Source organism: Strongylocentrotus purpuratus, unplaced genomic scaffold, assembly GCF_000002235.5.
Source record: "Strongylocentrotus purpuratus isolate Spur 01 unplaced genomic scaffold, Spur_5.0 spur5_scaffold_5, whole genome shotgun sequence".
NCBI lineage: Eukaryota > Metazoa > Echinodermata > Echinoidea > Camarodonta > Strongylocentrotidae > Strongylocentrotus > Strongylocentrotus purpuratus.
The window spans coordinates 6,638,804-6,655,241 of NW_022145611.1; the positions used below are offsets into that span (position 1 = coordinate 6,638,804).

Sequence of the window (16,438 nt, forward strand, 5' to 3'; positions counted from 1 at the left end):
GTGTGTAAACCCCCCTAAAAAAAACTAAAACCCCCCCTTCCTTTTTTTTTTTTTGTTGTTTGTTTGTTTAAATTAAAAAAAAAAAAAATTATGCCCACGGCTAACGTAAAGTGACCTTACCCCCCCCCCCCCCCACGAAAAAAAAAAATGTCAAATTTTCAAATTTCGAGACCAAAAAAAAAAGTGTCCTCTTGTGACATCATCTGTCAGTCATCAATGAGCTTACTTGAGAAAGTGGTATGTATCTTTGCCGAAGTCGACCACCTGTTACATTACTTAACACAGTGGCAACATACAAGTTGCTATGTCAGACATGCTGTAGTATCACCAGGAAGACAAATGTATAGTACATTATGTATGGAAGCATGCAATTCTATTATGAACGTGTGCTAAGCTGGGGGAAATTACATACCATTGTCTATTCTAGAATATTAGTTTAGTCTGACATGTCTGACATAACAACTTATATGCTCAAAATTTATATTTCACACACTACATAACTCAATGAAATTGATATCAACTTGAAGGTATTTTTTATTATCCATCTGTTGACACCAATTCCATTGGTGATTAGAGGTTTTATCTTTGAAACTCGATGTAAACACACTAAACACGTCCTCAATACATTAATACACATACAGTTAATACAAATTTGGACAAAAATGTAGTTTTTGTGGAAATCAAATCAATAACTTTGGGTTGCTATAACTTTCACTGAAAAGAGATATAAGCCTCACCTTTACAAAGGATATTTTCCTTGTAGATGGACAAATTCCTGGAAAGTTACGGAAAAAGGTACCTCTCCGATTTCGATAAGACACCCAACTACGAGAAGGAAGAAAATGAAATTGAACTGGAAGCCCGACTGCTGAGAACACAGCATTCTTCCAGAATCTCGGAGAGAGAGAGTGAGAGAGTGATACATGTATATGGAAAATAACAATTTTTGATGTTTAAAATTCAATATTTCGAAAAAGATCGCAAAAAATCACGTGTTTTACTTAATTGTTTATGTTGGTTGATCCCAACAAATTACTATTATTCGTCAAAAGGGCCTATTTTTTGGACGCCCCCTCCGATTTAGTGGTGTTCACTACAAATGATTAAAAAAAACACCTCTGAAAGAGACCTTAAGTTTTTTAGTTTTAAATATTAATAGCCCGGCCCCCCCACTCAGTGTTATTTAGGGTACGCATATGCGTGTTCCAACCGACCCCCCCTTTTCAGCAAAAGTCCGGTGTGTAAAGTCAATACGGCTCGACCTTTTTCTTTTGTATACGAGCCTTTTTCCGCACCCCCCCTTTTCAGCAAAAGTCCGGTGTGTAAAGTCAATACGGCTCGACCTTTTTCTTTTGTTACGAAAAGGACATTTTGGCAACACGCATGCGGTCATTTTGAAACCTGAGTGGGGGGGCCGGGATTAATAGTCTACTAACCAAAAGGCAAAGCTTCAGATCAGTTCACTCTTCTGTTCAGTCTCTACCAGTCTCAAATCTGTATCGATGTAGAACGAAAGCTTCAGTCTCCGATATCGACGGTTGTTCTGCTGAGATTACATCTGGCTCCTCTGACCGCCTCTGTACTTAATGAATAGGGTAGGTTACAACCAGGGGGCGTTTCATGAAACATAATAGTCGATGGTTTTCATCATGCATTTTCACTGACAATTTTCCAGGCCTCTGATTGGTCACATTTAGTCAGCGCTGACAGTACTGTTGTCGGCGGACAAATGTTGATGAAACGCCTTGTTGTCTGCTGCCTCGAGATCACTGGAGCGAAGAAAGATAACAATGTATAGCAAGAATCCCTATTCAGTGAAGGTTTATCATTTCTATGCAAATGCTTCTTCTACCATCTTGACCAGTGGTGCGTTTCAAACTCCGAATGGTGTGGGCATCATCCCATTGAATGTTGTGTCCAGTATTAAGGGCGTGTTTTGCTACTTGCTGACTTATCTGAGGGCCCCAGGGGCGTACGCAGGGGGGGGGGGGGGGGTTGGGGGTTCAACCCCCCCCTTTGGTAAATTTTCAAATTTCGAGACCAAAAAAAAAAAAGTGTCCGCTTACCACCCCCAAAGCAAAATAAGCCCACTCAATAATTAATAAATATATATATATATATATATTCAAACGTCATAGCGATTCATGAGGCATTTTGAAAGTTTTAAGAAAATTTCTTCAAATTCCAGGAAAATTGGGTGTTCTTTTTCAGGAAAGTCTATCCAAACGAGTGGAAGCACTGCATGCATGACTGTTGGCTCTGTTTTTCAAAACTGTAACAATTCTCCTTGTATCAGATATAGACCCAAAACAAGCATCATTATCTTCAGTATATAAGTGTCATTTCGGACTTTCAGCTTTCATAGAAATCACTTCTGGACCGTCAAAGAATAAACTTTGAGAACCACTGGCCAACGCATTATAATACACATCAGGACCAGCTTGACAAGGAGAAAGTTATCGATCTCAACGGAGTGTCAATTTTTTATGACTTTCTTCTTTGTTCGATTTCTACAATCTCCCCCCTGGATTTGTCTGCTTCCACTAAGACTAAACTTTTTTTAACGAAGGGATGCCAATTAGTAGGCGTGAAAGAGAGAGAGAGAGAGAGAGAGAGAGAGAGAGAAAGGAGATACAATGTCAGGAAAGAGACTAGAGAAAAAACGGGAAAAAACGGGGAAAAATAAAACATTGTGCTCAGGGCGGCGCTCGGTAGGGGGGTGCCTTTTTTACGTTTGAAAAGTGACATTTTCCTTTTTAAGCAGTAACCCTTCCCCTTCTAATACGTGCTTATTTTCACCTCTGATAACAATTTATACTCATTGAGAGGAAAGGGGTAAAACTATACATTTCTCAGCGGCGGTAATACCAGAATTTTTCAAAGGGGGGGGGGGGTCGAAGGCAACGAGTGCGCGAAGCACACTGCAATCGCCCCTAAACGCTAGCCCTACTGGATTGGGTCAAGAGACAGACCACATAATTATACAGAGCACATATTTATATATAAATGAGTTGTTTGAGCTTATTTTACTTTCTAATGGATCCGTTCAACATGGTAGAGATTTGGGGGGGGGGGGGCCTGGCAGAGTCCTTGCTGGGGGTTCCGGAGCAAAGCCCCAGGACGCTCTCGAGTTTGGCAATTCAAAACATCTAGATAGTCGTCGTGGGCGATAAAAACTCTAATCCATCCCTTGAAATTAAAGGTCTAGTGCCCATATTGAGTGCTCTTTTTAAAGTGCAATAAAGCCCTCATTAAGGCATTCCATCTCATTCAGTAGTAGATTACGACCTTAATACCGTAGACAACACTCAATGGGAATATGGGATGATGCGAAGACAATGGGGATTGCTACGATCGACGCCAGGTCGACGTCCTTTTAATACACTGCCTTGAATGGGACGTCACACGCAGGGGCGTACGCAGGGGGGGGGGGGAAGTTTAGGGGTTCAAACCCCCCCCTTTGGTATTTTTATGTATGTAAACCCCCCTAAAAAAACCTAAAACCCCCCCCCCCCCCCCCCTTTGTTTTTTTTTTTTTTTTTTTTTTTTTTTTTTTTTTTTTTTTTATTATTTAAAAAAAAAAAAAAAAAAAAAAAAAATTATACCCACAGCTAACCTAAATAAGGTGACCTTACCCCCCCCCCAACGACAAAAATGTCAAATTATGAAATTTCGAGACCAAAAAAAAAAAATAATGTGTCCGCTTACACCCCCCCCCCCCCCCCCCCCCCCCACTGAGCGACTTTTCGGCTGGCTGAGTCGTTGCGATTTTTTTTGACCTCCAAAAAAAAAAAAAAGTGTCCGCTTACTTCTGGTCAAGAATGGTAAAAGAATCTGTCTTCCTTAAAAGGATTAAGTCCTTCACTACTCTTAGGGATAGTTACATTTCTTCGCTCCATCAGTGATCTCGATGCACAACAGACAGCAAGAAGAAGGTATTTCAATTATCCATTTGTTGACACCAGATCCATGGTAATTAGAGGTTTTACTTATAGGTTATAAGTTATATAGTTAACTCGGTGTAAACACACCAAACACGTCCTTAATACACGTATTATTCATGCAGTTAAAACACATGTGGGCAAAACTGTCGCTTTTGTGGAAATCAAATCAATAGCTTTGGGTTGCTATACAGGCGCGGATCCAGGGGGCGAGCGGGCCTTGCCCCCCCCCCCCCCCGCAAAAAAAAGAGAGAGAGAGAGAGAGATATAGAAGGAAAAGAAGGGGAAGAGGAGAGAAGGGGAAAGAAAGAAGAGAAAGAAGAAAAGAACGGGTGAACAGAAGGGGAGAACAGTTGCGATTTGTTTTTCTTTTTTCTTTTCAATTTCATTTTATTGTTCATATTTCACATTTTACAATCTTCATTTACAACACATTGATACACTAAGTTTCAGGTAATTTAGTGTAGACACAAAGGAAATGCATCAAATGAAGTTATATACTTGCCTTCGACTAGTTCACGACAAACCATTCACTTATAAAACATTTAAATACGTAATTGCTATTGGTGATTTATATATATATATATATATATATATATATATATATATAATAGAATTATAAATTCAAATTGAAAAAAATATAAAAGTATTTGCATTATTCAGCAAACATTGATGGAGCACAGAGTGCAAAATGCTTGAATGTTGTATATAACAGCCCTGACCAGGATGTATCACAGGTGTTTATTGAAAGTACCTGTATCTTTTCAGATCACGGAAATAAGGAGGAGTAAGATATTTATAAATTTGGATATTCATTAGTTCATTTACCAGCTGCTGTTTTCACTTTGTACTTACAACATGCAGGTGGTTTTTAGTGGTGTATCGAACTCTGTTTAATGTTTTTATTTAATAATAATAATAAAAATAATAGTGTATGTGTCACAAATAAGGTATCAAAATATGCCTCATCTGACGGTAATTGACACTCCGCACCCTGAACCCCATCAGGGGCCCTAAGGCGAGCCACTGAATGCTCATCTGATCGTAATTTATTGCGTTAAACCCCTGAGTTTCCGGGGGCGGATAAGGTATCAAAATATGTTCATGTGACCGCAGGCGCGTAGCCAGGGGGTGGTGGGGGCGGCCCCCCCCCCCCAAAAAAAAAAAACGCCGGCCAAAAAAAGAGGACATAGGAAGAAAACGGAGCAGACAAAAAACATTTTTGAAATTCAGACAAGGATTATTTTCGAGAACGGTACAACGAATCGTCTTGTTTATTGAGATTACAAAGCTTCCACGCTTCGCGCAGGAGGTGGCGGAACTGAATTCAGACGAGGATTATTTTCGAGAACGGTACAACGAATCGTCTTCTTTCTCTAATGATTTAATGAAACGTTAAAAGCGCGGGAGGGGGAAAACTGTATTCAGACGAGGATTATTTTCGAGAACGGTACAACGAATCGTCTTCTTTCTCTAATAATTTAATGAAACGTCAAAGCTTCGGCGCTTTGCGGAGGAGGGAGGGGGAAATCGCCCCTCCCTGCACCCCCTCCCCATTCAATGCTGGTACGTACCAATATTTGGCTCACATAATTCCAAATTCTTCTTCTTCTTCTTCTTCAAAATAATCTGCCTCCTTCACTGCTGAAGATTTTTGCAGATATGGGCGAGTGCATGTGTGTGGCGACATGGGGATGCCCAGGTGTGCAGGTGAGAGGTGTATACATAGTGCCAGTAAAAAAATTGCCGGAATTTACTTCCCCCCCGGTCTTTAGTTGTCGCTGGAAGGCTTCCACTGATGGAGCCAGGACAACCTCAAGAGGGAGAGCGTTCCACTGTCGAACAGTGCGAGGAAAGAAGGAGTGAAAGTGTAATTGCTCTGTTCGTGACTGCATGACAAGATAAATACAGTAAAGACGAGACGATCTTGAGTTCTTACGACTGTTGCCGTTTGGATGTAGTGGTGGATGTCAAATTTAATCAAAGAGTGGTGCATCTTGTACAGTAAGGTGAGACGTTGATGCTCTCTTCTCTTCTGGAGGGAGGTCCATCCAAGTTGACTCAGCGTGTCAGAGACGCTAGATGTGTGATGATAGCGGCTGAGAACATATCTCGCTGCTCGTCTCTGGACCATCTCCAACTGGTTTACACATCTGATGGTGTGCGGATCCCAGACAGCACTCCCGTACTCAAGAAGAGGGCGAACGAGAGCCTGGTATGCAGTGGTCTTAAGCCGAGTGGAGTTGACACGCAGGTTCCTAATTCTAAGAAAGGCTAGGGTGTTGTTTGCCTTCTTGCAAGTGGCAGATACATGCTGTGTCCAGTTGAGGTCAGCAGTGGGAGTAATGCCAAGGTATTTGGCAGCTGACACAGACTCCAAGATTTCTCCATTGAGTGAATAATGATGGACATACTTGGTCTTCTTCCTGGAGACAGTTATGACCTGGCATTTCTTTGGATTTAGTGCCATCATCCACTTGCTTGACCACCTACAAAGCTGATCAAGATCCTGCGCTGTAGCAAGACTGCATCCTCAGGTGTCTGGATGGTATGGTACAGAACCGTGTCATCGGTGAAGAATCTGACTTTCGTTGAAAGTTGGTTTGGCAGGTCATTTATGTAGAAGAGGAAGAGGCAGGGTCCGAGTACTGACCCTTGAGGCACACCTGACTGGACCTCTACCGTTGATGACGTATGACCATCCAGAACAACTTGCTGCTTACGGTTGGAGAGGAAACTGGATATCCAGTCAATGTTGTGGCCTCTCACACCATAGTATTCCATCTTCTTCAGAAGCCTCGATCTGGTGACCTTGTCGAAGGCTTTACTGAAGTCGGTGATTACTATGTCCGTCTGATTGTTGTCCTCCATGTTGTTCAAGAGGTCGGTGACAAAGCCAGTCAGTTGGAGTTCACACGACTTCTTAGCTTAAACCATGTTGAAGTGGGCATCAGAGGATACTTCTGCGTGCATGACCCATGATGTTAATTTGGCCCCCCCCCCCCTAAGAAATCCTGGTTCCGCGCCTGGCTATAAATGTTCACTAAAAAGAAATATAAGCTTCTCCTTATTCAGCGGCTGGCTGAGTCGTTGCGAAATTTTCGGCCCGGTGTAAAAATGTTAAAACTCCCCCGGCCCCCCCCCCCCCCTCGGAAAAATCCTGCGTAAACGAGCCTGTACAGGATATTATACATGTACATGGACGAATTCTTGGAAAGTTACAAAAAAAGGGCACCTCTCCGATTCTGATTTATGGAAATTAACGTTTTTTTGTGGATAAAATTCAATATTTCGAGAAAAATAATCCCCAAAACATGTGAGATCCCATCTATATTACTTGCATAGCGCATACCGCGCGCTGAGGGCGTTTTCAACCACCTGCAATTGTATGATCTTACTAAATCTTAGTCGGAAGTGAAAGGTAAATGATGACATTTTCTTTCTTTGTCTTGTAAATTAATAATTATTTCTGATAATTTAAGTTTCTTGAGTTTAATTCAGTTAATACCTCATTTTGGGGGGCTTTTGCTGGTACTGAAGGGCTTGCATATTGTGTCGAACGAACTTGTTAAGAATAGATGTTGTGGTCCTGCCTGTGTTGGCTGTGGGAGTGCCAGCGAAGCGTCAAGCTTCTAGCTGCGGGAAGAGCCGGGGAGACACGCCTCCCTGTCCGTGTATGTTTAGATCCTCGGCTGGTCTACTTAGTACTTGTTTTCATTAGACTTTAACAAGTTAATATAGTTAATACATTTTTCTTATCCATTTGAAGCATTTAAAACCCTTATTGTCAAATTGTAAAATATGGCCTCCAGTTTAGGCCCTGTCTGCAAGTATAATTAAAAATCTCTGATTGCACGTTTTGGAGTTCAGACAATTTGAGGTTTTTTTTCTTCTGCATTTGGATTAGGAATTTAAAACTAAAAAGATTTGTTTGTTGTTGACAGACTGAAGTTAATTCTTAAATGTTGGCAAACTTGGTTAGCATTCCATGCAACATGGTATAAAATTTAAAAAATATAATAATTAATAATAATATGACAAGAAATCTACTTCTCACATTCATGACATTGTGTAGACAGAAATAACCATCTGATTTGGGTCATTTCTTTAATAAAACTGACATTTGTTGACATTCCCCAATACAGATGGTAACCCAGAGATCTCGTACCGTGCGGGTAGCTATAGCCAACAATGTACAGCTTTTCGTTCAAAACATTTTCTCCCCGATTTTCTTTATTTAGATCTAATTTTCTGATTTCTAAATCAGATGTAAATTAGGTCGGTATATCATTTGTCCTAATTACAGTTATCAAAATTTGATAACTTAATATTAAATGTATAATTTACGGACTTACTTATATGAATTATCCAATTTGTATCTCAGAACTGTGAAACAGTACGTTCATGCACTCGAACATAGGGCTATATGACCCGGCGGCCAAAATATTTCCGGGTCAACCTACCGAAACATAGCCAAATGGCCAATCAGAGCACTCGTTTCGTGGGAGTTCGTTATTCAAGCCGGGCTGACTCGTACGTAGCTACGGTAGCTATTGGACGTTCGAAGCCAAATGGCCAATCAGAGCACTCGTTTCGTGGGAGTTCGTTATTCAAGCCGGGCTGACTCGTACGTAGCTACAGTAGCTATTGGACGTTAGAAAAGAAAAAATGAATATTCATCAACTAAAACCAAGACGGATAATTTTGACGACGAGACTTTCTCGGATTAATCATTAATTTAGGATCTAAATGAGCGAGCTATCGTAAGTCAAATAAGCTATATATATGTTATTTTTAATTTTTATTATAATTGCAGCAGTTATGAGGATGTAAAGAGTGAAAATCTTGTTGCATGTCTCATTCATCGCGGTCCGGTCAAACCGAACCATTTGTTCCGTACAGTCCCGTACAGTCCCGATAGGCCATACTTCAGTCTCTATAATCGGAGGTCTAGTGGAGCCAGACGTAGTCTCAGTGGAACAACCGACGATTAGAGAGACTGAAGTTTTCGGTCTAGACATTGTGATGCTACAAATGATTGACATTAAATTTGACCAGTTGGCTCAGTCGGTAAAGCGTCTGTCTGTCGAACCAAAGATCCAAATCCCACTCGGGTGAATGAATGAAGCCTGCGTTGAGTGTTAACGTGCCCCTCCCCTTATCATAGACGCAGGCTATGTTAAGTGGAAAACACTCCGTCCCTCGGATAGGACGTTGAATGGAGGCCCCGTGTAGAGAAGAGTCACTACCTTTGCACGTTAAGAACCCACTGCACTATTCGTATAAGAGTAGGGGGAAACCCCGGTGTAGTGGTCCACCTGCACACACCCCAGTATAGTACAATAATACTCTGTAAAGAGGTATGTACTCAAAATGGAAGAAGAAGAAGATCTGTAGCTTACATAGCGCATGTGCAAATCGTTTATCCGATCTTGGCAAATCGCAGCCTCATTTTACGAAATTGGCGCTGACAAAGGCCCTTCTTATTGGCTATCGCCGTTTTCCATTCACTTAAGCACAATGCTGTAAGATATTTATGTGACGAGCAGGCTTGCGATTTTCTGTTTTTTTCCAAAATTATGATATTTCAGTCAAACTCTCTATTTGTTATTATTTTTTGACTTAAGTATTTCACTTAAGTTTAAGTCTCACGTAACTACTTTTTAAGTTTGAACAATTCTCATTTTCGTCATATTTAAGGTACAAACAGGAAATTTATTCTGAGATGTTTGTTAATTTTTCTATTTTATGTGTGTGCAATGCTGTGGTGTGACGTAATATTACGTATTGACTTTGCCATTGAACTTAAGTTGCGCTTAAGTTAAGTAGGCGCTCTCTCACTCGAATTTGAAGCCACACGAGCGGATCGGCCAATGAGAGCGCGTAAACTCACTGTACAGCGCTCAATGCGCAAAGTTCTTCGTTCAATGTCTAATCTTCCAATGATTTTCCTTCAGAAAACAGAAAACAGAAGCGAAATGGGACGGAAAAGTAAACGGAAGGCCAATCCTGGCCCAGATGAAGTGTCTAAAGCAGACAGGAAAGAACTGATCAAACTGTGTGGACAAGTTATTGACTGTAAGTAGTAAGACTATACTGGTAATTTGATTTCAATCAGCATCGTTGAACTTTTAGTTTTCCAAAATAGAAATTGATGTTTTCATTGGGTTGAGTTCTATTTACTTTGAAACAAACAAATCGACAATATTATTACGGTAATTCATCATAGGATCTATAGCATTATTATAGGAAAGTCAACCGCCTACTAATTCATATATTTGGTAAATTTGTTTCTCTCATGGTCTGTGAGAGATATAGGGTAGTCCCATGTACATCTTTCTGTGTATAGTGCTTGTAACTTTACGAAGAATGGGCCAAATTTCTTATCATTTTGATGATTCCAGAACCTTGCAGATGCTAGATGCTAGATGATCAACATTTTCTGATCGATTCCACAACGTTTCTTTCACAATGCAATCGCATGACCATAACTGGTCTTTACCTTTAATGACAAACTTTAAACTACAATGGCATACAAATAAAATCTGGTTAAATGATAATAATAATAATAATAATTACATTTATAGGGTGCTTAATACAGGCATTTCCAAGCGCACAGATGATATGGTCTGACAAACTCAGTATAATTATTCAACATGTTCAATAGCTTAAAGGTAATCTTGAGCTTTGGTATGGGCATCGTATGTCGAGAGAACATGGCTTTAATTCATTGTGGATTCTTTATCCTGCAGTTAAACGGGTTGTTTGAACCAGAAAAATTAAAGGAACCTCACAAAAACTTGCTGGAAGTCATCTTCAATAAAAACCACAAGTCTCATTTGCACATAGTGACCTGTGTTAAGTACATGGTGTTGGACTGTCGGGCCTACTAACCTTGAATTCCTTATCTTTCTGTGACCATTACTCCCTAAACATTTTCTTCCAAAATCATTTGGCACATGTCCTTCCAAAATCATTTGGCACATGTATGTCCTTTATTTGTAATCTTGAACATTCAGTGAAAGTTTTGTTTGATTCTGTGAGAGTTTATTTTCTATCATTACCAGAACTTAAGCTGATCTTTAAAAGCAACAGAATAAAATATAATATTACTAATACAATACAATACATAATATACAATATAATACAATACAATTCAGTTGAATGGAATTAACTACTTGTGTGCGCCTCCAGTATATATTATAACTTATTAAAAAGGTGGGTTTTTAATGATTCAATGGATGGGGCATTTTGAATATGGGGTGGGAGTTTGTTCCAGATCATTCAGCAACTCAGTATTGATTATGTTGCTCTAAATTGAGCTGGGTTTACCTTATGTGTGTGTTGTGTACATTTCTCCTGCCTTTCTTTACAATCTCTCTTTCTCTCTTTCTCTCTGTCTTTATCCCCTCCCCCACTCCTCTCTCACTCTCTCTTGCTTTTTTCTCTTAATCTCTCACCCTCTTCCACCTTTCTCTCTTCTCTTCCTGTCCTCATTCTCTCACTCTCTCTCTATCTCTTTCTCTTACAGTTGCTGCTACTCCAAGCCCACCAACCCCTGGCGAACAATGGGAAGAATTCCTTCAGATACACAACTTGATTGAGAAAATACGCAAAAGGCAGAATGGTGAGCCCCTATCAAGAAATCTTGATAACATAACAAATTGTGATAAAAAGAAAACAAATTGTGATAAAAAGAAGACAAATTATGTTATTTACCTTCCCTACAGAAGATAACACCAGACTTATGATAAGTGTTCACAGGAAAGTTGTTATCATTATGATTTCCTAAATATTTTTGGTACCTTGTATATTCTAGTGGCGGGAGAGCCAATGCAGCAGTCGGACCGAGAAGTACACTTTGAGACATTCTTCAAGTGGCTCAACACGAATGGAGTTACAACAGATGCTGTCAAGATGGCCAAGTTTGATGAGGGATATGGTCTCCAGGCCACACAAGATATCAAGGTGACCATCATTGAGAATAATTTAAAGGGCACTCCAAACTTTGTGATAAGTTTGTCTGTAAAAAAGCGGAAAATTTAGATAACGTAAACAGAGTGGCAAAATTTTGAAATAGACTCGAGAAATAATTAGAAAGTTATGAGATCACTGAACCAATGTGATTCTTAAATTGGCAGTTTGGTCAATTGATTGTGATGTAGTCACAGCAAATTCTCCTGTTTGCTGGTGTCACGACTGGATATATCCAGAGGGCTTTTGATATGTTATACTATAATGGGAAACCTGACCAACTCTAAAAAAAACAAGTTATTGAAAGACATTGTTTAGGTTAAAGATAAAGGTGAGTTCTGGTAATGCAATTGCATTGTGAAAGAAAAGGTGTGGAATGGATCAGAAAAAGCTGATCATGTAGCATGTAAGTATTGGTGTGCACTGTAAGGTTCTGGAATCATCAAAATCTTAATAAATTTGGCCCAGTATTGGTAAAGTAACAAGCACTGTACACAGAAAGATGTATATGGGACTACACAAATGGTGTCGGGCTAGTACTACCTGATTTTCTTATCTTTCTATGCTCATTACTCAGCCAATTATACACTTTCTACCAAAATTGTTTGGCACATGACATTTATTTGTAATCTTGAACATTCAGTGATCAAGATTAAAAGAATATAATTTTGTTTATAAATCTTGATTATCTCATTCTGGTAAAATACTCATAAGGAGTACAAAATACAAAATATGAATATCTATCAACCAGTTTACTTATCAGATGACCTGGATTACAAAACTGTTAAATACAAAACATCCCTTTAAATGACTCATAATTGTTTCAACCAGTCATAAAACTGCTCATACTTATTAAGTACCACTTTAATGTATATGCTGTTTCATAGCTACATGTATAAGCTCATAGTGGGTAGTATATCGATGCTTATCAAACAAGGACAATTACTTTGTGCAATACAAGACATTCATCCAACCTAAAAAGTGCCCTAAAAACAAACAAAATATCACTTACAGTCTGTCTGAAAAAAATTACCTTGACCGGTTGTTTAACCTGGCATCTTGGCATTGACCTTTGGTAGGCACTGCCCAGCAAAAGCCTTACAGCCACCTTGTAGCCAAACACATTTGCTTTTGCATGTACCACGCCTTGCCTTGGCTTGCTTGATACATTGAACCAACCTAGCATTGAGTGCAGAAGTGCTGTAGCATGACAATGAAAACATATTTAGCATGTTTTGTGCTTAACCAACCAGTTTAATTATTCAGAACCTTTGTGCTGTAGCTACAATAAACACCTGACAGTGTAATCTATGCTAATCATTCTGACAATCATATAACAATGTCATTTATTTTTGCTCCCCTAAGCACCTTCTCCTGGGGGCACTACTAAAATTATATTAAAATCATATTATGGATAACATATAATAATGAAAGATAATCCTGTAAAATACATTTTGAGAAATGGTTATCTGCTGGACACAGAGTGATTTGGTAAAATAAGCAATTTGCATAGACACTAACCCAAGTTATCTTTAGCTTTATATCCAATGAGTAGAGGTATTATATAAGCATCCATTGGAGATATATCTTATTTTCCTGACAGCAAGACAAACTGTTGGGTTGGGTTTGGGGGTACACAACATGTGATGATTACGGTACATGTGTTTCCAATTTCTTATTCCAATAAATTATCACACCCCAATCATTTTTTTAAATATTTATGTGGTATTGAGTGCATTAACTCTTCTTCTTTTTTGTCTACAAAGATGGATCAAGAGCTGATGAACATCCCAAGGAAAGTAATGATGACTGATCAGAATGCCGTAGATTCACCCACAATAGGTAGGTAATCTCATATTTGCTCTGATGACCTTTGTTCCAGTGATATTTGCCCTGGTGACCTTTGTTCCAGTGATATTTGCCCTGGTGACCTTTGTTCCAGTGATATTTGCCCTGGTGATCTTTGTTCCAGTGATATTTGCCCTGGTGACCTTTGTTCCAGTGATATTTGCCCTGGTGACCTTTGTTCCAGTGATATTTGCCCTGGTGACCTTTGTTCCAATGATATTTGCCCTGGTGACCTTTGTCCAGTGATATTTGCCCCCGTGACCTTTGTTCCAGTGATATTTGCCCTGGTGACCTTTGTTCCAGTGATATTTGCCCTTGTGACCTTTGTTCTAGTGATATTTGCCCTGGTGACCTTTGTTCCAGTGATATTTGCCCTGGTGACATTTGTTCCAGTAATATATTTGCTCTGGTGACATTCCCTCTGGCGATATTTGTTCCAGACTTTATGTTGTCAGAAGTTTAGGGTTAGGGTTGCAATTAAGTTTGGTGTTAGGGTTAGGTATAATATCCAGGGTTGAGGTTTGGAATTGGGTTGGTTTCTGAAATGGACAGTTGAGCAATTGCTGCCGTCACATGTGTCATGGAACCAATAGGTAAATACTTATTCATGGTTGGCCTCATTCTCTCATTTACTACCAGGGAAATATCCATGCTACTACATTTTATTACCCCTGCTAAATGTCTAAAACAACAACCATGATGCTACTATTTCACCATGAATTTTAAAAAGAAAGTGATCCACTTTTCCAAGAACGCTATCAACCCACTGATGGCAAGAATCTGTTCTGTTCCTGTATTACCGGTATGTCTTTGGAAATGAAGAAATTCAGTTAGTCAGTCAGTATTGTAGTGCCTTAATGCTCAGTCTGGGCCTCAAGGTACCCTAAGCCCCATTTTTTTTTCCATGCCTTGGTCTAGAGGGTTTAGGCCTTTACTGCAAATACTCTTGTTGATGCGTTTCAGTTACCGGTAGTCAGTTTGTAAAATGTTTGCTTCTTGATATCTAGTGGTTGAAGAAAAGTACTGGGGGGTGTTTCACAAAGATCCTAAGTAGAACTTAACACTAAGTTGGACTTAAAAATTATGGACAGCCATTGAAGCCTTAAAATGAGATATATTCAAAAGCAGAAATTCAAGTATTTTAGACTTTTTTTTTGTAAATTCTACATCAAGAAAATGAAATCTCCTTGATGATAAAAAAATATGAATGATTTGAACCAACATTTTATGCCTTTCAAAATAACTTTTACAAAATATTTTCAAAGATGCTAATGGCTTTCCATAATTTTTAAGTCCAACTTAGAGATAAGTTCGACTTAGGATCTTTGTGAAACACCCCCCTGGTATAGAAACAATTGATTGCTGATATCTTTGTGTGTTGTGATGTTTGATGTTTGCAGGGGACCTGGTTCGAGGAGATCGTCTTTTGAAAGGAATGCCCAACGTATCACTAGCTATCTTCATTCTCTCTGAGAAGTTGAAGTCTGACTCCTTCTGGAAACCATATCTGGGTATCCTTTTTGAAAAACTTAAGCTTGATATTCTTCCTTTTTTTTAAAAAAGAATTATTTTTAAAGCCCCGGTAACAGTGCTCATATTGTCTGCTAAATGTTTTAAAGTTGTTTTATACATTTATGACATCATGTAGTTGATTTACAATGTCTGGTGGATATAAATTGAGACGTGTTGAGATCTTCCAGAGTTACATTTATATGTTTTATTTTGGGTGCACATACGGTAGAACCACTTAATTCTAGACACTGTCTTATCAGGTTGACAGTTTACAAATATTAAGAAAATTATTTGGAAAAATTACCCCCAAATTGATATTCAATTTCAACAGTAGAGTAAGGATTTTAAAAAAAAAGACAAAGGCTTGAAGTTTTGTATAGAAACTGAAGTAGAGTAAATTGTAATTTATACCCTGCATGCAATAGTAACGCAGCTGCCGCCCGCAACATTGTTAATTTAATTACTCATTATTCCTCAGTATCATTTGAGGTGTTCACATTTGTACAAGCATTGCTTTTTAGTGGACCCCTCTGTTTCCAACATGTATTTCTACATTTGTTGTAAATGTTTATAATTGATTGGTAATGTTTTGTTGGAAACATTAATAAATTGAAATTGAACATTGCTATTGTTCTCAGCCTTGACCTTTGTTCCTCAGACGTCCTTCCTTCATCGTACAGTCTCCCGCTCTATTTCACGCCCGATGAGATACAGCTCTTTCAAGGGTCTACGATGTATGGTAAGATTGCCCCAGGCTAATGCTGATTTGTTTGTCTTTCTGTTTCCCGTTCCCCCTTCTCTATCTCTCCCCTCTCTCTTTCTCTTTTTGTATTTCGCCTTTTAATGAGATTAAAGATAAAGACCAGTTCTGGTCATGCGATTGCATTTGCGTTTCCAAAACTGGTCTTTACCTTTAAACTGCCATGAGTCACATACACCCCTTTCAAGATGATTTAATGTAGCCCTGTAAAAAAAAGTAATGTGAAAATAAATTTCAAAAAACAGTTGTTTGGTTCTGTTTTTCGAGACGTAATGTTCCACCGCTCACTGACTTTACGTGAATTTAAAAAAAAAGAAATGCTCACCCGCTTTGAGAAAGGCACTATTGAGAAATACGTAAAGCATAACAATAATTTGAGAGGGTATAAAATGCCCTCCCATTT

General features: G+C 39.0%; 2 protein-coding genes across 5 annotated transcripts in view; one reads left to right on the forward strand and one right to left on the reverse strand.

The window, feature by feature from the left end:
• Positions 1-1,600, reverse strand: part of LOC582897 (RAC-gamma serine/threonine-protein kinase) — a 37,652-nt gene extending 36,052 nt beyond the window's left edge. For 2 of the 3 annotated variants that reach the window (XM_030999039.1, XM_030999038.1), the window contains exon 1: positions 1,437-1,600. The gene's annotated coding sequence lies outside the window, so the exon portion shown is untranslated. Of the gene's footprint in view, positions 1-737; positions 826-1,436 lie in introns of all 3 variants that reach the window. The other variant, XM_030999037.1, reaches the window with a different exon arrangement.
• Positions 1,601-7,260: 5,660 nt separating this feature from the next.
• Positions 7,261-16,438, forward strand: part of LOC593983 (actin-histidine N-methyltransferase) — a 20,645-nt gene continuing 11,467 nt past the window's right edge. Inside the window, exons 1-7 of one of the 2 annotated variants that reach the window (XM_793437.5) lie at positions 7,261-7,362; positions 9,906-10,019; positions 11,473-11,568; positions 11,761-11,909; positions 13,682-13,757; positions 15,164-15,274; positions 15,934-16,014. In XM_793437.5, the coding sequence (XP_798530.3) occupies positions 9,920-10,019; positions 11,473-11,568; positions 11,761-11,909; positions 13,682-13,757; positions 15,164-15,274; positions 15,934-16,014 (613 nt within the window). In that variant the 5' untranslated portion in view covers positions 7,261-7,362; positions 9,906-9,919. Of the gene's footprint in view, positions 7,363-9,898; positions 10,020-11,472; positions 11,569-11,760; positions 11,910-13,681; positions 13,758-15,163; positions 15,275-15,933; positions 16,015-16,438 lie in introns of both variants that reach the window. The other variant, XM_030998792.1, reaches the window with a different exon arrangement.